The sequence below is a fragment of the Arvicanthis niloticus genome, chromosome 20, assembly GCF_011762505.2.
Source record: "Arvicanthis niloticus isolate mArvNil1 chromosome 20, mArvNil1.pat.X, whole genome shotgun sequence".
NCBI lineage: Eukaryota > Metazoa > Chordata > Mammalia > Rodentia > Muridae > Arvicanthis > Arvicanthis niloticus.
In genome coordinates this window covers 28678739-28705329 of record NC_047677.1, presented here as the reverse complement: position 1 = coordinate 28705329, position 26591 = coordinate 28678739, and the positions used below count along the sequence as shown (strand labels likewise).

The following is a 26591-nucleotide window of genomic DNA, read 5'->3' as shown; positions in this document are numbered from 1 at the left end:
TGAAAAGGAAAATGTTTAATTTGATAAAGATTACCTACAAAAACAGCTGGGCACAGTGATGTACACTTTTAATGCCAGCACATGGGAGGCAGAGACAAACAGATCTCGACTGAGTCTAAGGCCAGCCTGATCTACATAGAGTTCTAGGATAGCCAGAGCTACAAGGAGAAATGCTGTTTAAAAAACAAACAAACAAAAACCTACAAAAATCTATGACTGACATAATACTTAAATGTAGTGATTATACTAGCATACTAGCCAATTCATTAAGACAACTATATACATGGTATGTACAACAGAAACAAAACCATAGATACACCTATGAACATGAATAAGTTATCAGTAAAAGTTTAATAAGGCAGCACTTTTGAGAAGTGATGAAAATACATAATCTATAGCAACTGTGTCATCAAAAAGCAAGAAGGTCAAGTTTTTCATAAAAAGAACTGGACAGAAGATTCTGGGAAAACAGATAAGTAGAAAGTACTGAGAATCTGTCTCTTATCTGGGTAAGCACTGTACTGGCTCTGCCTTAAATTGCCAAGTGTGATGGTTCAAGTCTTTGCCAAGGTCTGGTTAACTCAATACAAAGAGTTCCAGGACAGACAGAAAGACACAGAGTGAGAGCCTGACTTAAAACAACTTTTAAAAGTATCTAATCAACTCTGGGCTAGACTAACTTAGACAATTCAAAGATCTGCCATGCCAGGAGAGTGTGGAGGGGAGAGAACAGAAAAACAAGACCGGTGGGCTCATACTTAAGGACTTTAAAACTTGACACAAAGTTACAGTAGCTAAAGCTGTATGTAGTGCATGCACTCAAATCAATGGCCCAAAATTAAATCCTAGATTTTAAGACCAATGCTTCTCAACAATACATCAAAAAATCATTCAGCATAGAAAGAAAAATCTTTTACACAAATAATGCTGGAAAAACTGTCTGCTTACACACAGAAGAATGAAGTTCGACCTTGGCTGACTTATTGAATACAAGAATTAACCCTAGCACTTTCAAGACTCAAGCATTAAGACTGTTCCAAGTTCAAGTTCAAGTTGGCTACATGATCAAGTAGCAAGCCAGCCTGAGCTATAAAAAGAAATGTCTCAAAAACAAAGGCTGGGAATCCAGTTCAGTGGCAAAGCACTTTTCTAATATGCATGATGTCCTGGTTCGATCCTCCAGATTGGAAAACAAACAAACAAACAAACAAAAAAACCAAATGGGTCAAGATCCAAATCTAAAAGCTAAACATATAAAAAATCCTGGAAGAGAACAGACCAAAGGATAAAACACATTGCATTTGAGCGTTATTTTCTCAATCATACCACAGTCACAAGCAACAAAAAGACAGGTAAGACCTCATGAAATTTAAATTTGTATGTGTGCCTAAAAAACACTATTAGCCAGCCGGCTTTAGGAAATTTGAAAGAAGTGAAGACCATTTATGTCAAGGGCTTTGAGGTCTACTTTGGCAACACAGCAGGCTCTTCTGTCTTTGTATGTATACATGCAACTGAGAGGACCTCAGGTATCATCTCTTTTGACATAGGGTCTCTCACTAGCCTGGAGCTCGCCAATTAGGCTAGACAGGCTGGTCAGCAAACCCTAAGAATTCTATTGTTTCTGTCTCATCAATGTCAGACTTACAAGCATGTGTTACCATGCCTGGCATTTTATATGTGATGCAGGATTGAATTCAGGTCCTTGTGCTAGCAAGGCAAGCACTTACTAATAATAGATATCCACCAACCCCTAGCACAGGATCCCATTTATTTCTCGCTTCTTTTTTGAGACAGGGTTTCTTCATGTAATAGAGCCTTGGCTGTCCTGTACATGGCACTTTGTAGATCAGACTAGCCTTGAACTCAGAGATCGCCCTGCCTCTAGCTCCCAAGAACTGGGATTAAAGGTTTGTGCCATCATGCCAGCTAAATACATTTTTACTTTTTTATTTTATATACACAAGTGTTTTGCCTGTAGGCATGTCTGTGAACTACATGCATGCCTGGTATCCACAGAAGGCAGAAAAGGGTGTTGGATCCCTTTGGAACTGGAGTTATAGATGGCTATGAGACAACATGGGTGCTAGGACTAGAACTTGGGTGGGTTCCCTGGAAGAGCTGCCAGTAACTGCTGAGTCATTTCTCTAGTCACCAGGATCCCAACTGTTAAAATAACTGTGTTTTGTCTGCATGTGTACCTGGTACATGTGGGCAGTGATCAAGGAAGAAAAAAAGTGCAACAAACTTCTAAAACTGGAGTTACAGACAGTAATGTCACTGCTGGGATTCAAATCCAGGTCCTTTGAAAGAGCAATCAATATTCTGACCCACTGAGCCACATCTCTGGCCTTCACAATTGACATTTGTTATAAACAACTTTTTCATCCATATGCACAATAATATATACTACAAGGTAAATTAATGCTAGATACTTGTTTGAGAACATTTCTTGCAAAACTAGTTTAGAAAACACACTGCATTTAGAAGTCTTTCAAAAGCAACGACATGATCAAAAGCCAAAGCCCAAAACTGAGCCAAATGGCAGCCATGGCTTGTTTCACAGTCTGCACGGAGATGACTTTCACCCAGACTGTGGTTTTAGAAGAATAGCTCAACATTTTAAAAGACTATTTTTGAATGCTGGTAATGAAACATTCCTTTATGTACGAAGGGTTCATGAGGCAGCATACAAGGGTCCATAGTAAGTCGTGAGGCAGCAGAGAAGGCCCACTTTCGTTGAAGATATATAAATGGTTAACACTTGCAAGGGAAAAGAATTTTCTTCAGCCACCCAGAATTTGCTCATGCTCCTTTAAGAAACCAAAATTAAAGTGGGTTCAACCATTCTACACTTATAATTGTTTCTCTGGATGAGTATGGATGAGTACAACACAAAATATTAACACAAAGGCAACCTGTGAGATGTAAATAAACAAAAAGAAACAAATAAACAAAACCCCTTCAGATCAGGTGTCTAATAAACAGATTAACATCCAGAATGTAGTAGTCAATAAGAAGACAGACTTTAAAGGGAACGGTGAGCATCACTAAGTAGTGAGGAAATACAAATCTAAATAACACACACCTATCGGGACGGCTAGCTGGTACGAGGAGAAAGTGGTGTTGGCAAATATTTTAAAATAAAAACACTCTTGTAAAAGTGTTTATAAAAATATAAAAATGATGCCATTACAATGAAACATGCCATAGTCTCTAAGACACTGAAACAGTCACCAGGAGACAGCTGCTCAGTAGCTAAGCAGACATTCAGAACTATTTCACTTCAGGCTACTAGAACTCTAAGACAATTTATTATACAATCCTTTAAAAATGTGAATTTTTTCTTAGGGTGGGGAAATAGGTGGTTTGTTAAAAACAGATTCTCCTTATTATAGCCTGCCAAATGCAAGAATTACAAGTGTGTGTGTGTGTGTGTGTGTGTGTGTGTGTGTGTGTGTGATCATCCTTACCAGTTCAATAAGCAGTCTAGAGAGCAAAATCCTCTCTTCTTTACCATCGCTTACCTTCCACAAGCAACCTGAGTAACAATGCTTCCCATAAGTTCAAAAACTTTCCTGGGGTTTATTTCATGACTGGTAGAATTATGACCCAGCTGGCCATACCCCCCAGCTCCAAAGGTAAACACTCCACCTTCCTGGAAAACAACAAGCAAACAAAACAACTTATGAGAAACTCAACAACAGAAAATAATGTTTACAGTATGAGTTCACTTTGAATACAGACTTAATGTTTTCTTTCCTGTCTTTGAAATTTGATGACAGCTGACTAAAGGTAAAATGTCTTAAAAGCAAGCTAATTTAGTGTGTGGTAACAAGGACTACACCTACAGCTCAGTGCATGTCAAGCAAGCGAACTCAGGCTACATCTCCATACCTTCGTCTACTTAGGACTTTTGTTGTTTCCGAGATGGGTTTCTCAGTGTAAACGCTGTAACAAACACTGACTGTCCTGGAACTCACTCTGTAGACCAGGCTGGCCTCAAACTCAGAGATCCGCCTGCCTCAGCCTCCTGAGTGCTAGAACTAAAGGTGTACGCCACTGGCAAACATTTTTAAAATGCATTATTAATGTGGATGTGCATGTTGCACATGTGTAAACACATGTACTTAGGTAGAGGACAACTCGATGGAGGCTGGTTCTCACCTTCCACCTTTACCTGAGTTCTGGCGAGTCGATTCAAGTTGCCAGGAATGCTTGGAAAGCACCTTTATATGCTGAGTCATCTCACCAGCCTCTACCTTTCATTTTAAAATAAAATTTTTAAACAGATGTCAAAGCTGGCCCTGAACGTGTTCTTAGCTGAGGAAGGCCTTGAACTTTGAGGTCGTCCTGCTTCAGCATCTCAGGTAGTTTTAACTGTACAGGCTTGAACCACCAGACAGGTGCTGACAGACTTTTTAAGTCCTCAATGATGTTCTCATTATGATAAAATATTTATGTGTTCATTAAAGAAGTAATTGCTTCTAGGCATGGTGGTGCACACCTGAAACCTCAGCACTTGAGAAGAGGTTAAACAAAGACTGCCCAATACAGTTTGAGGAGCCAGGACTACATGAGACACCTCACCTACCAAAGAAAATAACCAGTATTACACCAACCAAACAAAGAGACAGGAAATACTTAATTGCATTGCTTCCGAATATCATTATATCCTTCCTTCCTTTCTCCCTTTCTTTCTTTTTTAATTCAAAGGAGAAGTCTAACATTTCACAAAAACTTAAAAAGAAAAAATGCTATCTAGCTGTGCCTTGAAGACAGACAAATGCTCTGCATACACAGAGTGATGTCCTCCCACCGGGAGGCTGGGTCAGAAAGATAATGAGCTTGAAACCAACCCATGCTATACAGGGAGATCATGTCAAAAACAAAGTAAACACAGATAAAAAGCGCCCATGAAAAGAACATGGAAAAGTGGAGTGCACAGGTATGTATACATACAGACTTGCTATAAGAGACAACCTTTATGATTGAAAATCATGAGGCTATAGGTTTTTTGTTTTGTTGGGTTTGTTGGTTGGTTTTTTGTTTTTGTTTTTTTTTAAGACAGAGTTTCTCTGTGTAGCCCTGTCAACCAGGCTAGCCTTGAACTCAGAGATCCACCTGCCTCTGCCTCCATGTGCAGGGATTAAAGACATGCACCACCACCATCTGGCTAAGGCCATTTTTAAAAAAGAGACACATGATAACCTAATACAACTAAAGTATTTTTCAATTTGACACTTTCTTTAGTTCTACAGTTATGTGTGTGTAATTTTACACCCTGGTTTCAATATCTAACAGGATACTTGTTTAAACATATTATAGTATAATGACACATTTAAAAACTTTCCATATCAAATACAAAGCAGAAGACAAGGTACAGCTTAGCAGGTAAAGAGCTTGGCTAACGCTAACACACACACACACACACACACACACACACACACACACACACACACACGGAGCTTTGGCTTCCATCTCTAACACTGGATAGTGTACTAAGTTCTAAGCCCAGCCAGGGCTACACAGTAGCTGTTTCACCGGGGGGTGGGGGGGGAGAAGAGGGAAGAGGAGAAAGCACAGAGGAAAGAGGGGAGGGGGAGAGGGGAAGATGAAGAAAAGGAAGAAAGAGAAGGAGGAGGAAGAGGAGGAGAAAGAAGAAGAGGAAGAAAAGTTAATTTCTTTTACTGACTATATAAGAGTAAATAATGACAATGGGTAAGGGCCCTACACAGCCTTAAGCACAGGTTTCATTTTCTGACCTCAGTTTATGTGGTGTATTTGGGGTGGAATCCAGGACCTCCAGATATTAGACACACACTCTACCAACTACTACATCCCTAGCCCTTCTCAAAGATCAATTTCTAATCTGGCCAAAAAAACAATTTTTGTGAATCTTTATGTTAATTTGTTTTGTTTCTGTATTTGTGAGGAACTGAGGTCAGCACATAACGACACGCACTGACTGAATGTGTTCGTTTTCCTCTGACATCTACTCACCACAGAAGGACCCCAGAAGATGAGAGATGAATGTTATCGCAATTGACAAGGCCATATTAAAAACAGTCATTCCTAGCTTAATATTCAGCCTAATACAAGTTAGTTTAATATATTTATAAAATATAAAACACATTTAAATATAGATAACGAGAATTCAGCTGCTTCTTTACATGTTATAAAATATTTATAAACCAAATGGAAATATGAATAAACAGAATGGGATTAACACCAAGTACTGCAAGCCTGACGAACCAAAATGAAGCCATCTCATAGAAAACATTAAGTAATCCCAGCTACTCAGGAGTCTAACAGGATTAAAAACCAGAGGTCAGCCTGAGCAAAAATAACAAAGGGGCTGGAGATGTGGCCCAGTGGTAGAGAGGTGACCTAGTATACACAAGATCCTGAGTTGTAATTGCTATTATCAATACCACAGACCAACGCCCCTGCAGAAAGTGCTAGGCATGGTACTGAATGATGGCAGCCCCAGCACTCCTGAAGCACAGAAGGGGAATGTCTACAGTCTGAGGTGAGTCTGCACTACATTTAAGCACTGCTGCAATTGAATGTGACAGCTCATCAAATGCACAGTTCACAACCCTAAGCAAAATTGAACATTAAGGCAAGTTATTTTCAAGAATAATTTAGGCCATTTTCAATATAAACTATTTCTGAAACACAAACATTGCTCAAGTTTAATGGAAATAGTACAAAAGCATTCACTAATTATGAAAAAATTACTTCGAATAATAAAAAGTTTTTTAAATACAATACCTTGGTTAACGCAGCAGTATGATCTTCTCCGCAACAAATATAAACTATTTTCTGAGATCTTAGTGACTTTAGTAAATTAGGAACATACCTATCTGAAAATTCCAATAAAAGACGTTAATGATATTTTTAACTAAAATTCTTCTAAAATGTGTTTCCTTTATAGATTTCCAAACTCAGTAGATGTATACTACTTTTTACTATCAATTAAAGACGTCCTAAGAAAAAAGCCTATAAAACTGGGTTTCCAGGCCTTATGATAAAGTAAGGACTCAAAGATGAGCATTAAGTTACCCTAGTGGCAATGTACACAAGGCTCAACAATACAGGACTGTGTTTTCAGATTCTCTATGTGTGTATAATTATTTATCCTGTCATGGCCATGCTCAAAGATTCTACTCAAGAGCCTGTCCTACTTTCTACATTTTATGGCAAAACAATAATAGTATAACATACACAAATTATTTATGCAGAATAAAAACCAGTATCTAATTCTACTTATCATTATCAGTTATTATTAGGTGAAAACACACCTTGGCCATCTCAGGCATTACAAGTATGTTCAACTTCACAAATTATGACTTATGTGCCAAATATTAGCACTCAAAAACTGGCCAGTATAAAATGTCAGATAAAAGATTGTAACTTGTTTCAAATAGTTGTTTTTTAAAATTTTAAATGTTTATTTTCAAGACAATCAGTGTAAAAAGAAACTCAACCAAAAAATAATCTAGTAACCCAGATCATATAAATTCAACTTGAAACAATAATATTAACTGAATATGTCATGTTACTTTCACAGAGCAAAAAATTTTGAGCACTAGGCTAAGCTATTGCATATATGTTCTACCAGGAAGCTATATATATATAGCTTCTTCACTAATTAATTGTATAGCTTCTTTCCATTAATGGTGGACAATACTGGAGCAACACTGGTTACCAACTTAAGTCAGTATTTATAAACTGTCTCTTAATGACATCCAATAATGAAGACTAAGCAGCATAACCTTTCTTTTCTTTCAGGACTGGGGATTAAACCCATAGCCCCCTGTGTGGTAGGCAAGCAGTCTACCATGTCCCTACATATAATCGCAGTCCAAGTGATCTAAAGACTACTTTTCTACTTTTTTGTGGGGGAAGGTGCTGGGGATTAAACCCAGGGCCTTGTGCATAGTAGGCATGAGCTTTTCCACTGAGCTATATCTCCAGGTCTCAACAAACTTTCCAATTTATTACATGCTAATTGTCAGTCTTCCCATGATCCTCACAAAACACATTAAAATTGTAAAGGAACACCCTTGGCTACACCTCTACTAGTCCTGGCAGTATCTGGGCGTACATTTCTCTAATGCTTTAAGAGTCACTCATTTCTCCCAGAAGACCGTCTTTTAAAGTACACTTAACTATGAAGAGAACCTACCATTTTCATCATTAAGACCTAGCTGACCAAATTTGTTACGTCCCCATCCAAAGATAGCTCCGGAAAGGGTGAGTACAAAACTATGGGCTCCTCCTGCTGCGACTTGCATGAATGGTATTCCAAGCAAAGACTTAATCAGCTGTGGTGAAGTCTGCTTTTGACAATCAATGCCTAGACCCAGCTGGCCATATTTATTCTGTCCCCAACAGAAAACTTCACTTGCTGTAAGACAAAAATTATAAAATTATTTTACACACACACACTATCATTTGAAGATCAACTTACTTTTTTGGGACATTCTCTCATTCAATGAAAATACATATTTATTGAAGGAAGAAGTTTGTTTTTTTATATGAAAACATACTACTCCTAGAAGACCATGTCCTATCAGCACACTGGTAAATTTCAGCAATATACTAGTAAGCAGTTATATAAACTAGGAATACGCCCATTTCCTTATGCCCTACATCAAAGGACTCTCTTTAACGTTCCTCATCTCTAACCTTGCCCCAAGAGGTAGTCTTCAAATTTCAAGGCTTCAGTTATCAACATAGGCAAATCTAAAGTAAGAAACACCTTGCTTATCTGACACCTACACATGGATGTTCCAAAGCCACTTCTAACTCACTATAGTCTTTCCAGTTTCCAATTCCCACAGCTCTCATTCCAGTGTTGGCCTTCACCAGCAGAAGTTATATACCCAGGGATGTCATGTTCATTCTCAGACATCATCAAATCCAAATCTACCAAGGATTACTATGTTACAGGGTTTTGGGGTTTTTTTTTCCCCCTTCTGGTAAATAGATCTATTTTAGCATTGTTCCTGGTTCCTTTCATCATTGTCTCTGCCACTTGTTAGTTCTGATTCATCTGTCAGCAACTTCATACGTTTTTTTTATTAAAATAACTAGCAAAAATCTATTTAAACTAGCAAATTTAAAAGTTCATTCCACAAAATAGTACACTTTTAAAAGTAAGGTTTTATGCTGGGGAAACAGCTCAGCTATACAGTAAAAGCAAATTCAGCAGGTCCCCAGAACAGGGCTGGGTAGAGCAGAACCAGTGGCAGACTCCTGCAATCTCTAGCACTGGGGAGGAGGAGCTAGTGGTATCTCTAGGCTCACAGAACTCATTTGGTGAGCTCCAGGACAGTGACAAATTGTCTCAAAAACAAAACAAAACAAAAAAAGATATAGATGGTTCCAGAGGATAGCTCCCAAGGATGCCATTGGATCCAACCCTATACACACACAACTAAGTAAGTTTAGAGTAAACTTCCATCTAACCCTTAAAATACTTTTCTTCAAGCATGTATGTATTTGCATAACAAGCAAATTGCAACCAGGTGTAGTGGCAAATGCCTATAATTCCAGTCCTTGAGAGGCTGAAACGGATTGCTCTTAGCTGGGCAATGGGGGTGTGCAACTTTAGTCCCAGCACTTGGGACTAATGTTTAGGCGGAGGCAGGTGGATCTCTGAGTTCAAGGTCAGTCTGGTCTATAGACTGAATCCAGGACAGCCAGGGTTACACAGAGAAAACCCTGTCTAGAAAAACAAACAAAGAAACAACAATTAAAAAAAAAAAAATCGCTCCTCATTCAAGGATAGCCTGGACTACAGAGTAAAACTATGCCTCAAAAACAAAGCCAACCAAAAAGGGGGTGAGCTTCGTACTTTCTTGCTGCTCTCAGGCTCGCCTCCTTAAGAAGGCTACAGGTATGTTCCCACTCCCCGATCCCACTACACCCCAGCCACACTAGCCTCCCCTGCACTCAGCCCGCTGTTCTCACCGCCCTGACCACCTACCTTTTTGTTCAGCTCATGGCCAGCCTTCATTCTTGGATATCCCAGACTAAATCTCATCCCATTAAATGTTCTATAAACCGTATGCTTTTCCTCTCCAGACCCTTTCACCATACACAACTATCCTGTTCTTTGTGTGATGCTATGGGGGCCAGTGGTGCACAGCTTCTCACTCACTGCACACTACACACTCGGGTATGCACAGTTTACACTAACTGCTCAGAAAGTGTGTACGTGATTATACCACCTAAAACTATACAAAAGAGAAAAATCAGCTCCAGATGGAAAATGATCTTAATATATCAGTTTTTATGGAGTTAAACCTAATGTCTTGTTCACAGTAGACCCAGTGTCTTGAATAAACCAAAGGAAAAAAGAAAAGACTAGTAAGAGAAACATAAAGAATTACATGAAGACGTATCATGTTCATGAGCTGAAAAACTTAACACTGTAAAGATTACCCTGAAACTGATTTACGGACACCATAAGCTCAGTAAATATATCAGCAGTTCTGTAAGTATAGACACTAACAGCTGATTTAAAATGGAAATGAAATCAAGACAAATCTTGTAAAAGAAAATCCAGGCTTTTTGTTCAAAGTACTACTAAGTAGTAATTTTTAGTTACAAAAGCCGGAGTGCTTACCTTTAGAAAGTGCAAGCGAATGATAGTAACCACACGCAACCTGTACTATCTGGATATCTGAAAGACTTTTAATATTTCTAGAAAAGAAAAGAGAGCAGACTCAATTCCCTCTGTGGAACAAGTGGATCTTGTATGCTACTCATGTGCTATTCATTGGCCAGTTGTCTGCTGACTTCAAGGCGTGCTTTTTTTCAGTCAAGGCTAATATCAAAATTCAGGTTAAAACCAATAATAAATAGATCTCTGAGAGTTTGAGGCCAAGCTGGTCTAGTTCTAGGACAGTCCGGGTTACACAGAGAAATCTTGTCTTGAAAAACCAAAAAAGAGGGCAGGGGGAGAATATATCTCAACATAATAAAGACCTTTTACATAAGAAAAAGCTCATCAGGTGGCTGGAGAGATGATACAGTGGTTAAGAGCGCTGGCTGCTGCTCTTGCAGAAGGACCTATATTTGGTTCCCAGCACCCACATGTCAGCTCACAACCATCTGTGGCTCTAGTTCAGTGGTTCGAAACTTGTGGGGTTCTCAACCCTTAGGGGGTGGTCAAACAACCCTTTCACAGAGGTTGCATAGCTGATATTTACATCACAATTCGTAACAGTAGCAAAATCACAGTTATGAAGTAAAGCAGTAAAAATAATTTTATGACTGGGGTGGGTCACCACAAGGTATTAATGGGTGGCAGCATGAGGAAGGTTGAGAACCACCCCACTAGGTCCACAGGAGCTGGCATCCTCCTCTCCTTTTCTGGGCTCCAGGCACTCATGTGGTACATACACATATATCCATGAAGGCAAAAAACACACACATAAAAAAATAACATCTTAAAAAACAACAACAAAAGCAAAAGTAGTTAACATTATAGAGGCTAAAAGCTAAATGGTTTCCTTCTAAGATCTAACACAAGAGCTGGGCATGGTGGTACATACCTACAGTCCCAGAGCTGAGGGTTTCCACCTTAATAGACTTCTACATTTAATTAATAAACAAAACCAATAAAGCCTTTTTTAAAAAAGTCACAGAAACATGCAACTAATAGGTGTGTGTGTTTGTTAGTTTGTTTTTTGAGATTGGGTCTCTACATTGTTCTGGCTGTCCTAGAGCTTACTATGTAGCCCAGGCTGGCCTGGAACTGACAGAGAGCCACCTATCTGCCTCTGCCTCCTAAGTGCAGGGATTAAAGGCATGTGCTACCATGCCGAGCAACCAACTGGTATTTAATAGATATTTTAATAGCTGGGACATTTGACAGAGTAGAACCAGCAGCTGAAATAAGTCTATCCCATTCGAGAAGAAAACAATTCCTACTTTTCTTTATGAACAGAAATTCTATCCATTACGGAGTAAATATCAGTTATATAAGTATAACTGACACTTAGTCAACCAAATACTTCAACCTAAATTATTAACAAGAACCAACTTAGTGACTTCTTGAAAGATTCAAAGGGGAGAAATAATTAGGCAATAATATATGCTCACAGTAAACAAAATGATTTAGATAAACAAATTTACTATAAAAGATTAAGGACCTCTTTGTGGTCACCTTTGTACCTGGGTACTCTGATACATTCCTCTGATCCTTGTAGGCCAAGTTGTCCATCAGAGTCAAGACCCCAAGCATACACCTGGCCCTTGTCATTAAGTGCCAATGTATGAGCTTCTCCACATGAAACAGCTACGATATTTTGGGCATCCAGGGCAACAACCTGCTCTACAGAACAAAAGTCAGGAAGAGAAACATTACATTTTAGTTTTGAGCTTGAAATGAGGATTAAGATATAGTCAATTCTCATTTTCTATCAAAAAATAAGGAGATGCTAAAACATAAAATACAACCAGTTTTGGAAAAAAATAACAAATATGTTCCATATACAATTCTCATTATGAAACTCTCATTATGATAATTATTATGATAAGGCATAACAAATGACCTGAACATCTTGGAGAAATCCAGGGCTTATCAAGATGATCTCAAAAGACTGTACTCTATTTAAAACCAACACTGAAAAAGAAATCACTTAAAAATAAACTGGGCTATTGGGATTTCAGCAGTATAATTATAATTTAGACTCATTTTTAACATATTATACTACAGCGTAGTATTCATAATGAAATAATCTGAACTGGTAATTTATTAACAGATTTCCCTTCTTTACTAGTTTTTTGAAGCAGAATTTTACTACTGCAGTCAAGGGTGGCCTGAACCTGGGATCCCTCCTACCTCTGCCTCTCAAGTACTAAGACTACAGCATATGCCACCATCACTCCAGGCTCAGATTTTAAAGTAGAAAAATTGGTTGAGTATTCTGAATAGAGAAGTAAAATGTAGTAGACTCCTATAAATGGTGGGTCTTAGTTTATGGGTTTCCATTTTAGCACCAACAGTTACAAACCCCCTCATATGGTCAAAATATTCTCACTTTAAATCAAAAGTAGCCAGGCAGCAACAATCAAAGTTTTTTTAAGATACCCAAGTGTTGGGGTTGCAGAGATGGCTCAGTGGTTAAGAGCACTTGCTATTCTTACAGCTGATCTGGGTTCAGTTCCCAGAATGCACACATTGGCTTGCAAACTCCTGTAACTCAATTCCAGGGAATCTGATGCCCTGTCAGGCCTCCAAAGGCACCTGAATGCACAAAATACACACATAAACATTCAGGACAAACACCCATACACACAAAAATAAAAATATACGCAATGTTTGCTAGTGTATTACCAGTACACAAGCTTTTAACATGATATCTAAAATTAACTTTATGAGATTAATAAGAATGCTACAATTATTTTCCTCAACAAACCAGAAGCTTCATGATAAAAGCAATTAAAACTCCATCAACCAGAGAGCATAGTAAATCATGCTATTCAATAAAGTAACTGACTGCATCATAGAAACTGACATTCCTGCATGCAAAGCATTTCAAACTACATCTGGATTAAGATCTTGCTTTCTTTAAAATGAGAGGCTAGTGCTAGATAACATACAGGAATCTATACAACCTACAGATACACCAAGTACTTACCTTAAGTACCTTGAGGCATGAATACCTGACTTTACTATGTAGATCAGACCAGTTTAAGCCTGCAGCAATCTTCCTTCCTCTGCCTCCCACGTGCTTAGACTGCAGGTGTGCACAACCATGCCCAACAAGTTGATAATTCTTCAAGCTGGTGTCCCAGTACACTCAAGTTTATTACACCAATTTCTCACTCTTTGTATTATTTTGTATATGTTTTAATAAAAATCATCACAGAAACACTCACACAAAAGAAAATATGACCCTTCTCTAAAATCAAAAAAACCTAAGAATAGCTTACACAAATGGTCCTCTAAATCTTAATTACAAGGGAAAAAAGAAATCTGTTATCAATAACGGAGGCTCTCCAAATAAGTCAATTACCTCACTAAAACAATTCTGAAAAAAAAAAAAAAAAAAACAGCAAAAGAAAACAGAATACAGAAATGAGTAAGACTTTCTGGTTTTCCAATTAACAAATTAAGAGCACTTAAATTGGATATGAATGGCTATGAAACTAAAGGCATCAAATTCTAATGTGTAATATGAATAGCTAATATAAAATATTATACATTAATATTAAAATATACATTTTTGTGCTCCAACTGCTGAAAATACAAAAATGAAGTTTGAGAGAAACAGAAGAAATTTAATTAAACGTTAAATTAAAGATATGAGAAAGATAGCATGTGAACACAAGCTGTTTATTTAGGTTTTCAAACACATTAGGAAGGATTCTGGAAGACAGTGATACTTAAGTCATAAACTCAGGAAAGAAAAAGATCCATGTATCCATTAAGAAAATTCAGATTACTAGAACAAAACAAAGATAAACCGAAGTGAAAAGACTGATGGGAAAAATGTTATTCACACCTCAGGAAAAGAAATAACTTTCCTAATTCATGCATTCATTAATGAGGCAGAGTCTCACTATATAGCTTAGGATGACCTCGAACTCACAATATTCTGACTTCATCTCTTGAGTACTGTGGGCACCACCAAACCCATTTCAATTCTTAAAAGGGCAATTCCTAGGGAAAAATTCAGAAATTCATATCAAAACTGGGCTAAAGACAAGAACTTCACCCAGAAAAACCATTAGCTTTTAATTATATCAAAGATGTTCAACTTCAAGGGAAAAAGGCAAATTCAAACTACACTTCAAAATAAATAAAACTCTCTTCTGCATGAACGAAGCCTTAACACAAATTTTATCTACTGTGCCAGGGGTATAAATAAGTCAAAGATTGTCAGAGACTGCCAATAAATTAATAAAACGAGTATCTGTGGCTATACTTACATTAGATTTTAAAAAATTCAAATCCAACCCTGTTCTAAGACTAAATCGTCATTATCTTATGATATAGTATCGATTACCACAGAACATTCACCTAACACCAAACCACCTAACTATAAATATAAAGCAAGCAAGTATTAAGTAAGAGTCATCATGAGAAAAGATTCTCCAAAAGCGGAAGGGACTTGATCCCTTCCCTTTACCAACAGATAGATCAACCGGACAGAAAACTCACAAGGAAATACTGGACTGACTGGATGGAACTGTGAGTTAGACTAAATAGTTCTAATGTCTAATACTCATAGAACACTCTTTTATTAAGCCACAAAATAAGGCTTAAAAAAATTCAACAAGACAAAAATCTTATCAAAGTGTTATTTTTTAACCACAAATAGCATGAAACTAGAAATCATTTACAGGAGACAATCTTGATAAATTGATAAACACAACAGATGTAGTGATTGGTTTTAATCCTAGCACTCAGGATGTGGAAGTAGACAGATCTCTGAGTTCCAGGCTAGCCTAGTCTACATAATATCTTAGGCCAGTCACGGTTACAAAGGGATACTCTGCCTTGGGGGAAGTGTGTGTGTATTTGGGGGTGGGGGTGGTATTTAGACCAAGAGGTCAAAGAAGAAACTAATTATAAGTCTTGAGACAACAAAAATAACAGCAGAAACTGAGCACAGTGGCACAAGCAAAGGCTCCTTCCTACAAGAGACTCATGAACTGCAGACACCATGAGCTATACTATAAACTCCTTTATCAAGAAAAACCAGAGCTGAAGCGGTGGCAAATGCTGTATGGTGAACACAACGCTTGAGAGGCTAAAGGACTGTCCTGCTTTATATTTGAGGCCAGCCAGTGTTATATAATATCAGAAGACCAGGTCCCAAAATCAACCGACCAACCAAATAACAACAAATAACAGTCCTCAACTTGGGAGTGTTAAATACAGTTTTTCAATTTTATAATGGTGCAAAAGCTATAGGTAACCTGTGAAAACTGCACTTGCTGTTCTGGTCTTTTCCAGAGCTAGGGAGAAGGAATGTAATGTTCCTGTGATTGCTGGGCTGTGGCAGGGGTGCAGGCAGCCTTCAATAACACTGAAAAGAGTAAACAGACAGAGACCCACATGTTCTTTTTGTTAAACTGTGATATCCAGCAGGTTACGTACATCAAATAAAATTTCAATTTAGAAAGTGTACTCTGAAGTAGGAAAGTAATCAGTATCTCCAAGCTACAAACCCCATGACCTACAACAGTGACTTGCTTGCAAGATAAGTTGGTACAATAGCACAAAAATTGTAGGAGTAACCAACCACTTTCTGATTGCAGTTAAGGCCCACTCCATGAGACAACACCCATACTGACATTGCTAACAAGTGGCCTACAACCAGAGGCGAGGTCGGGGGCTTTAGAAGAAAACCTACTGCTCCTATTCTGCTAAAGGACCATAGCACTCAAACAACTTTTTTTTTTTTTTGGGGGGGGGGGGGGTTGGGGAGGGTATTTCCGAGACAGGGTTTCTCTGTGTAGCCCTGACTGTCCCGGAACTCACTCTGTATGTAGACCAGGCTGGCCTCGAACTCGGAAATCCACCTGCCTCTGCCTCCCCAGTGCTGGGATTAAAGGCGTGCGCCACCACCGCCCTGTGAAAACTGTATTTTCAAACAGATACAAAGCGAAGCCTGTCACTCGCATCCTTCATCAGCCTACTTGTTCTCCTCCCCCCTGCACCTACCTGTTTCAATACATCTATAAGTCAATACACATAGATGTCTTCTTTTGATTTATCTAACTTCCTATACTACATTCTTCTATACCTTGTTATTTTTTTCCTAGTATATTAAATTTTTTTCCAAAAAAACCCATTCAAGCTATTTCTAACCTCTATAAATGCTGTTGGAATACAAACCCAGCTATTAGGTAGTATCCCAGAAACTAAACTTTTCAGATAAAAAGCACAATGTTTTCAATTCTTCATCTAGGTCTTACACATTTTTATAATGACTCTGAGTTATTACTTTTTATTGCTATTATAAAGAATGTGTTTTCTATTGTGTCATTGAACTTATTTTCACTGTGTTAAATGTGAGACGCTGGAGGGAAGTAGGGAGAAACAGACAATGATTGAATATGCTACATGTGTATAGGTACTTGTGGAAACCACAAGAGGGCACTGAAACGACCATGAGCTGCAGTTCAAGAAGTTCTGTAGATGCTAGAAACCAGACTCAAGTCCTTTGAAAGAGCAGCAAATGCTCTTACTTCGAACCATCTCTCAAGTACTGCCTCACCTTATTTTTCTGACCCACAAAAACAAGGCTGGACACAGAGGTACAATCCTGTAATCCCATCACTGGTTAATTCAAGGGCAGCCTAGGCCAAACAGCAAGACTGGGTCTCAGGCAACAATAAATGGAGGAAAGCTGATTTTTAGAGTTTGGGGTAATACAGAAAGGACTCAACAGTGCATAATACATAAAGGTAGTTGCTATTACTAGTTCTGAATATCAGAATTATATTTTAAATATAATAGTTCATTAAGTTTCTCTCCTTTTTAAAGTTTCCCATATTTTCCCTCCTCCCTACACACCTCCCATATCGACTTCTAAATGCTTTCCTTCCTATTTCAGGTTGCAGGCTCAACCGTTCACCTGAGTACATGTGTAAACGTTCATACAGAGATAACCAATTAGCTTTTACATAATTATTCTTCAAAAGAGACATGTAGGTTATGCTGAAGTAGCTTGTTGGTTAAGAGCATGAACAGCTCTTTCAGAGTTTGAGTCCCAGAACCTACACCAGGTGGCTCACAGACACTTTTAACTCCAGCTCCAGGGCTACCTGACACCTGTATTACATACTGCTTGTCTACACAAAGACACATACATGTAATTTAAAATAAACTATTAAAATGTAGTTTCACAAGGTTCATGACTGTTGGTGAGTTATGAAATAAATAGCAAATATCAGAAAGTATGTATGTACCAATTTGTAAGTACTTTGGATCAATTCTGGGCAGCAATTTGAGCTTTGCACTCAATTTGACTGTTTGTTTATTTATTTGTGTGTGTGTGTGTGTGTGTGTGTGTGTGTGTGTGTGTGTGTTTCAGACAAGGTTTCTTTGTGTAGCTCTGGCTGTTCTGAAACTCACTCTGTAAACCAGGATGGCCTCAATCAAACTCAAGAGATTTGCCTGCCTCTGCCTCCTGAGTGCTGGAATTAAAGGTGTGCATCACAACTTCCTGGCTTGCATGACGATATTAAAAAGAAATAAAATCACAAATTTCTACGAGTTAATAAGAAAAGCATCTGAACTTTGCCCCAGCTGTATTCAGATGCCCCTGCCTCTGCCCGAGACCCCGTTTGCCTTGCTCTAGCTCCTTTCCTATTTTGACATCACAAAACAGTGCACATCAAAGGACTCTCACCTATGCCAACAATACAGTTTATAATCATGATTACTTCAACTACCAGTAACCCAGAAAGAAGCATCAAGTCAAACACTAACTGATAAGTTGTGTTTATTAAGCAATAAACAAATAAGCCTACTACAGAATTCAAGTGATCAAGCTATCAAATGGCACCTGACGAACAGACATTTTTGTTTTATCACTTTATAAAAATTCAACTTTTAAAAAACAAAACTAAGGATGTGGGTCAAATGTATAATCTCAAAATTTGGTAAGCAGAGGCAAGAGGGTAGCCAAGAGTACCAGGCATCTCAAAACAAATAAAAATAATAAAATAGAAAACAGATAATGTAGACAGCCATTTTTTTTTTTTTTTTTTTTTTTTTGGTTTTTCGAGACAGGGTTTCTCTGTGTAGTCCTGGCTGTCCTGGAACTCACTCTGTAGACCAGGTTGGCCTCGAACTCAGAAATCCACCTGCCTCTGCCTCCCAAGTGCTGGGATTAAAGGCGTGCGCCACCACCGCCCGGCTAGACAGCCATTTATGACAGTTTAAATTTACAAGTTACTTTAAATTTTAACAGTTTCCAAAAGATTGAATCCTAACCACAAAATAATAGCTTTGTTATTAATTACTTTGTTATTGATACATTGGAACAATAGAAAAATTTACAGACTACCTAATTAATACATCTAAGGAAAAGCAAAACTGGAAATCAATACTTTATGAATTTAGTTCTGATTTTCTCCTCTTTTTTTGATTCCTTATTGCCCACTTAATATTGCTCTCACATTCACAATAAAATTTACCTCACCAGGATCTCTCTTCAAATAGTTAACAGTTCTAACCACGTCACATCCCCTGTTTTCCATCAGTGACCCCCGTGGGTCATGGCTGGCTCTCCATTTCTACTGAGACACAATTCACATGCAGTAAGTTAACAAAGTCTGTCCATCTTTGGTCTGCCAATCTCTCTCTCCTAGTTTTAAAGAACTATTACCACAGTTAAACTAATTACTTTCCAAACTCTCCTTTCTTCAATTCTTCCTTTATATATAACCAGCGATTGCCATTAAAAACAAAAACTATTAATGCCAGGCTGGAGAGATGGCTCAGCGGTTAAGAGTACTGGCTGCTCTTCCAGAGGTCCTGAGTTCAATTCCCAACAATCACTCAGTGGCTCACAATCACCTGTAATGGGATCCAATGCCCTCCTCTAGTGTGTCTCAAGGCAGTGACAGTGTATTCATATACATGAAATAAACAGATTAAACTTTTAAAAATTAGTGCCTACTTGCCAAATTAAAAGTTCAACCTGATGTAATCACAGTTGTAGATCATTTTACAAGTGCCTATGCTTGTGAGAATGTTTGTAAATGCAGTTCCAAAATATCCATCTGACAAGCTTCTGAGTACAATATAAGTCAGATGTGAACGGATGATTGTATATAAATGACTGCATATAATTTTTGTGTTCTCTACTCTCAGACATTCCAATTAAAGAGATTTCTAGTCCCTAGAAAGCATTAAACTTGCTGTGGTTGTTTGAAAGAAAATGGTCTCCACAGGCCGATAGGGAGTGGCACTATTAGGAGGTGTGACCTTATGGAGTAGGTGTGGTCTCTTTGTTGGAGTAAGTGTGTCACTGTGGGGGCGGGCTTTAAGGTCTCATATGCTCAAGCTATGCCCCTGTGGCTCACAGTTTCTTCTGCTGCCCAAGGATCTAGATGTAGAACTCTGAGCTCCTTCTCCAACTACCATGTCTGCCTGCATGCCACCATGCTCCTCACCATGATGATAATGGACTAAACCTCAGAAACTGTAAGCCAGCCCCAATGAAATGTTTTCCTTTATAAGAGCTGCCGTGGTTATGTTGTCTCCTCACAGCAACAGAAACCCTAGGTAAGACACTTGCCTGTGGTCATTCGAACCAGTGTGCCTCTAAAGTACTTTCCACTCTCTCTTTTAAGAACACTGAGTATCTTTCCTACATCTGCTACACTCACCTGTAAGCCACACTGTTTTACAAGGTTCTATCACCACCCTTGTGTTTGGGGATTTCTGAAACAGGACATAGCTATTTCCAAGCTAGTTCAGACTGGAGTCTGCTCTACAGCACTCCTCTGAGTCTGGGGTTACAGGTGGGTGCTACCATGCATGACTACTACTCTAACACTCACCCATCTGGAAACAGCACTGCTGCACGTTTCCACGCACTCCTATGGTCTGTGTCTTGTTTTCTTCTCCTTCCTTGACTTTCAAACAATGTTCATTATACTCTACTCAGAAGCTTCTCAGATGGATGGATTTTGGAACTTTCATTTACAAACAAAATTCTTGTGAGCATGTGCACTTGTAAAATAATCTACAACCATATGTAACATTTAAAAAGTAAAATTTAGCCAGGCGGTGGTGGCGCACGCCTTTAATCCTAGCACTTGGGAGGCAGAGGCAGGCGGATTTCTGAGTTCGAGTGAATTCCAGGACAGCCAGGACTACACAGAGAAACCCTGTCTCGAAAAACCAAAAAAAAAAAAAAAAAAAAGTAAAATTTAGCTGTTTATTGAAGATATGCTACAATTAAAGGAATTAAAGGTGCTTGTTTTTTCTAAAGAAAGATGTAAACAAGAACAAAACTGATATGTACAGACATGGCAAGTATGTATAGATAGATATATAGATATGGAGAGAGATGGAAATAAAGTTTTAAAAATCTTGAATGTTAAATTATCACTTGTCAACAATTCAATTTTTTAAATATTTTATATTTATATGTATGAGTGTTTTGTCTACATGTGTGTTTGGGTATGACATGCATACCATAGGAGGTGGCTACTCAAGGCCAGAAAAGGGTATCTGATCACATAGGGAGTTACAGATGGTCCTCTGGAAGAACAGCCAGGTGCACTTAAAGGGTGGGCTATCACTCCAGCACCTCAATATTTTTTTAATATGGAAAATAATTATTTAACTATCACTGAAAACAGGTTGAGAAAAACATTCCTAATTTGCAGTCAGAAAGATAATAAAGTATGCAAAAGAGAATACTCTTGCAAGATGTCATTACACTTGATTTTTGCCTTGTCAACTTTTCGACCAAGACTGTGCACTACTACTTTTTAACCAGAAAAAATAATATATATATATAAAAAAAAACTAAAACTGTAGTTTAGAATTGTATAAAAATGGAACAAATCAGTCTAAACCTATATATTGATAAAGGATCAAGGACCTGGGCTATAGTATAGTGCTACATACTTACATATCAGTATAGTGTATATTAGTCTAATATATATTAGATCCTGAGCTCTCTTTCCAGCACTTTAAATTACAGTTTAAAAAAAAAAAGTATTAGTTTTGAATAGGATGTAGAAAAACTAAAGTCTTAAGAATAAAAAATAAAACTATACCAAGCTAGAAAATAAGACTGAAGATTAAGTCCAGATAAGTAAGTACCACCATGTCTAGCAAATCTTTTATATTTTTAAATACTGTCTACACACAGCACTGTTTTCCTTACGTGTATTATTTGTTGCCTTGCTTTCTATTGACAAAGTGTGAGTCCAGAGAAACAGAAAGGAGAGAACAGAGGTTTGCTACCATATACAGCTCCTTTCACTGATCGTTATCCTACACAATCTCATCCAAGTTATGTTTACTGTTACAGTGTCTATGTCTGATATTTTTTAAATATCCCGACACTCAATAATATGCTTTACAGTTTAAAAAAATGGGTATCTTTTTTATTTCTTCAAAACAACTTTAACACAGGGTGTATGAGAACCATGCTACATATATACAGAATACTAAGAACAGAGACCTAAGACTCCTTAAGAAGTCTCTAAGTAAGATAGGTATGGGGGTGTACTTTCTTTAATCCCAACACACAGAAGGCATAAGTAGGCAGATCTCTACTGAACTGGAGGCAAGCCTAGTCTATATAGCAAGTTCAAGGCCAGCCAGAGGTTCATACTGAGACCTTATCTCAAAAACTAGAAAAACAAAATCTGAGTAATAATACAAACAGGAAAACCAAATTCTATCACATTGTGTGTGTGTGTGTGTGTGTGTGTGTGTGTGTTTGTGTAACAGAAATGGTATTTTGATTTCTTGTTTTGTTTTTTTGAGGGAGGATTTTGCATCTCAGAAAAACTTCCAACCCCTGCCTCAACTACAAGCCAATCATGTAAACATACTAATATACCAAATACAAAGAAAATTCTCTCCCCCCCCCCGTATGTGTATGTGTGTAAGAGAGAGAGAGAGAGAGACAGACAGACAGACAGACAGACAGATAAAAAGAGTTTAACATAAACCAATGCATCCCAGAGACAGACAGCCTTAACAAAACATAACTAAGTAACTGTAAATTCTAATGCCAGCCACCCAATCAACCCTGCATGACAATCACTACAGACTACAGATAGAGCAGCACAGCGGTCAAGACAATAAAGGAATATATGATCATACAAAACAGAAATAAGAAAAGTAAGCTTTGCTTGTCTAAATGTTCTAGGGGTTGAGTATAGCTGAGTGTCAAGAATGCTTGCTTAGCATGCATGGGGCCCTAGGTTTGATTTACAGTATAACAAAAAGATAAAAATACTAATCCTACCACACAGTGGCAAAATTCAATCTTGGTAAAATACTGATTTATTTCAACAGGCCATCTAATAGAATGGCAAAGAAACAATGTGCGTTAGTATTTGATCTGCCTCAACAGAAGCTATTATTGTAAATAACGCTAAACATAAGCACAGGTCCATGAATAAAGTAGGAGACTGGTAGGCATAGGCTCTCAGATTCAATCTACAGCAGTTCACCAGCCACCTGCTGTTTGACAAGTTACTTACCAACTTGTGCTGCCAGTTCTCCGAAAACTTATCCCCTAAGATGAGGATAATTCTTGCAATTTGTGTCACAAGCATTTTGAAAGGAACCATGAATTATTGTGTAATGCTCTTGAGATTCCTCAGATGTGGGGTCCTACACAAAGTAAAGTATTATTATACATCTCTCTAACAGTAGCATCTGTTTGTATATGACTTTCCCCTACACCTGAGCTGTGATTCCTGGCACTGATCTTTCTCAAAGGAGTGCTCAAAGCCACGCCTGACAACCTGACCTAGGTAATTCTTTTTTCCAAGTCTTTGTATAACCTACAGCTTTCTCTTCCTTAGAAGGTATTATGAAAACTAAGACTTAAAAAAAAAGTGAGCTTCAATCTTGTATGTTTTGGTAAAATAAGAAATATGTGGGATAATTTGGTATTTCTAATCTGAAAATAATTTACCGTATTTATGTATTTCCTACACTGTTTTTAAAAATCCATTTGTATATAAAATGACATTTCATTTGTAGATTTATGTTTTATGAACAGAAAGAGTAAGTCAGAAAGTCAGGAATCAAGAAAGGGAAGCAAGTAGCTACTACTGTGACCAAAATGCTTTCACCAGAATGACTTACAGCAAGCAGTGTGTGAGCATTGAATGAGATACTCCATTTGAGAGAACTTGGAAAACCACAGAAAGCTATCAAAACACACTCTTTAACAAAATTATCACATTACTTACAATCATAAAATAGCTTAGTATTGCTTCTACCATGAAACGAATAAAAACACATCAACAAGTTATAACTAAATATATTATGAGTAAATACACCTGTTAGGGAAAATATACTTTTAATAAATTATACTTTTAAATCTTAAAATAAACTTTTAAATATATATAAACTTTTAAAAATATACTTTTAAATCTTCCTAAGTAAATCTAGAAGTATGCAAATAAAATTTATTTAAATGGACAGATATGCAACTGAATAAATGTATTTATTTATTTATTTGTAAGCCATGAATTAAGAAACTGAGAAACTAGCTTCCAAAAGTATTTAGAAGTTCTTACACAGGGAAAAAAAATGCATGAAAGGTGAAAAAGACATTCATTTTCCTAAAACTAATTCAGAAAGAGTTAGCAATGAGGTCAGACCTATGTAAGAGACCAGAGATGGCTATGAACTTAACCCACACTCTTGGTATAATAAAAGAAATCAGTAAGTGTGTCAGAAAGTGTTTATATGATTCCTAAAATATCCAGAACGGAAACCTTTCCCAACAGGTCGCAAGCCCTAACTACTGCGCAGCAAGGCCAACTCCTACAGTAGCCATGTGGCTTGAACAACTAATCCTTAATGATGCTGAGTTCTGCTCCTTCATTACAACTATTTGTTATGATTATAAAGCCAGTCTATGTAAAGAAATAATCCTTAGTTTTTCTCTATTTTCTTTGTGATTTAAGTAAAGTTCTGATGAAAGAATTGTCCATGACTCAGACATATAACAAGACTGACTGGTCAATTATCAAGATTTTAAAACCAATTAAATAAGTTCCAACAATTCCTTATCTTTAAACTCAGCCCTCAAATTTAACAATTTATAAAAGAAACAGGGTAAAAGCACATTTAAAACATTGAAGAATCATTCCAAAGAAAATTTTAGTTAAAACATTATTAAAATTTACTACTCATGTGCTTGAAACAAAGAATAAGGTTGAAAGCTGGAATCCTGTCATAGCAATAACACCTACTTGAGTTCCTGTTTTTCCATCTGTGTACCCTAGTTACACTTCAAGGTATCAGAGAACCAGGACTTTGTTTAGATCAGAGCCCTCCTGCTCCCCCCCAAACCCATTATAAAATTCTAGCACCAGACTTATTTACTGGCTATTTACACAACTACAGACAGAATTAAACTTAAACCTTTATTTCTTTAATTCAATCACACATCTTTTTCATCATTCACATTCCTAAGGCTTGAAAGATATATATCATGGAAACTTTCAATTCTCTTCAGTTACTTCATTTATATATGTCTTAACTCCCAACTGAAGCTCTAAATCTCTGAAAATCGAAGCTCCTTTTTCTTTTCTTTTTCCGTTTCTAGGGGCAGTTTTACATGCCCTGGACACCAATGAGTCAATCCAAAGTGGAAGTACACTCCTCAACTTTGATTACCAAATAATGCTTCCGGGATGAATTCATAGAAGACAGAGATGTCACAATACGGCCAACACAATGTCAGCAAGACCAAAAAGCACTCAGCTTTCCCCAAACTCATCCACGCAGTTTAAGTTAATACTACCTACTGGTACATGTGGAGGGCAGTGGTGGGGGGAGCAGGAAGCTCTGATCCAATGTTAAAGTAACACGTAAAATTCCTAAACCTCCGTAAGTTACAGTAAGCATACTGGCAACTCCTAAGCCTACTATGTAGTTCCAACACCACTGAGAATCTCAACCTGAGGTAGCATTCCCACTTAAGCAAAATGTACAGATAGCAAATTACTACCCACAACCACCTCAATGCCCAAGATTATGAAAATCTGGTATGATTCTTTAAGAGATTCTTTTGTGAAATGTAATACAAGAAAACTCATTTACTTTGAATTCTACAATAATCAGACCTATTTTATTAACGCTCTCATTCACTCAATAAAACCAAGTTACATATCATGAGGTAATAAGTTCCATGTTATAAAAAAAGATTAAGACCCTACCCACAAAGAATAAAAGCCAAAGTCTCTGCAAATTGAGAGCATTAGGAGTTAAGGACGGCAATGGTGGGAGATGATATCAAAGATACTTCAATTTATTGCCTGAGTTTTTATACCTACGTTGATCTCTCAATACAAAGCTACCAGAAATAGAAAAAACAAAACAAAAAAACAAAAAGAAAATCAACCAACCAACCAAACACCTTATCCAATGAGATAATAGAGAAGGATTGCCATAAGGAATGCCTAAGTGTCATTATTGTGAATCTGGGCACAGCAGTGTTCTCTCCTGGGTTTACTGCCTTCCTGTAGTAGCTTTTAGTTATCACAACTGAGAGAAAAATATCTAACAATTCCACCTCAAATGTGTTATTATCTAATTTTAAACACAACATCCAGAAAAACAGACCATGAAATCTGACCAAGTGTTTCCAATGCTCATTACCTGATAAATTATTTTACATTTTTTTTTTTTTGCTTAGATTCCTCTCCATAGTCAGACCACCTTGAATTCACAACCCTTTAAAAGCTAGTACTGAAAATGTGGCAGCAGCAATTTAGGGGACTGAACAGTATTTCTAACTAAGCAAGACAAAAATTATATATCTAGAGAATAACGGGGGATAAGATGGAAGAATTAAGACATAATTTACGAAAGTAAATGAAAA

The 26591-nt window shown here is 37.5% G+C and overlaps 1 protein-coding gene across 3 annotated transcripts in view; it reads right to left on the bottom strand.

Moving 5' to 3' along the window:
• The window catches only part of Herc4 (HECT and RLD domain containing E3 ubiquitin protein ligase 4), a 64396-nt gene that overhangs the window by 34642 nt on the left and 3163 nt on the right, over positions 1-26591 (bottom strand). For all 3 annotated transcript variants that reach the window (XR_013105454.1, XM_034524110.2, XM_034524111.2), the window contains exons 4-8: positions 12196-12355; positions 10643-10719; positions 8195-8416; positions 6778-6869; positions 3528-3658 (exon numbers count right to left, since the gene is read on the bottom strand). Coding sequence is in view for 2 of the 3 variants with exons in the window: in XM_034524110.2 (XP_034380001.1) it covers positions 3528-3658; positions 6778-6869; positions 8195-8416; positions 10643-10719; positions 12196-12355 (682 nt within the window). In the remaining variant the exon portion in view is untranslated. The remainder of the gene's footprint in view (positions 1-3527; positions 3659-6777; positions 6870-8194; positions 8417-10642; positions 10720-12195; positions 12356-26591) is intronic.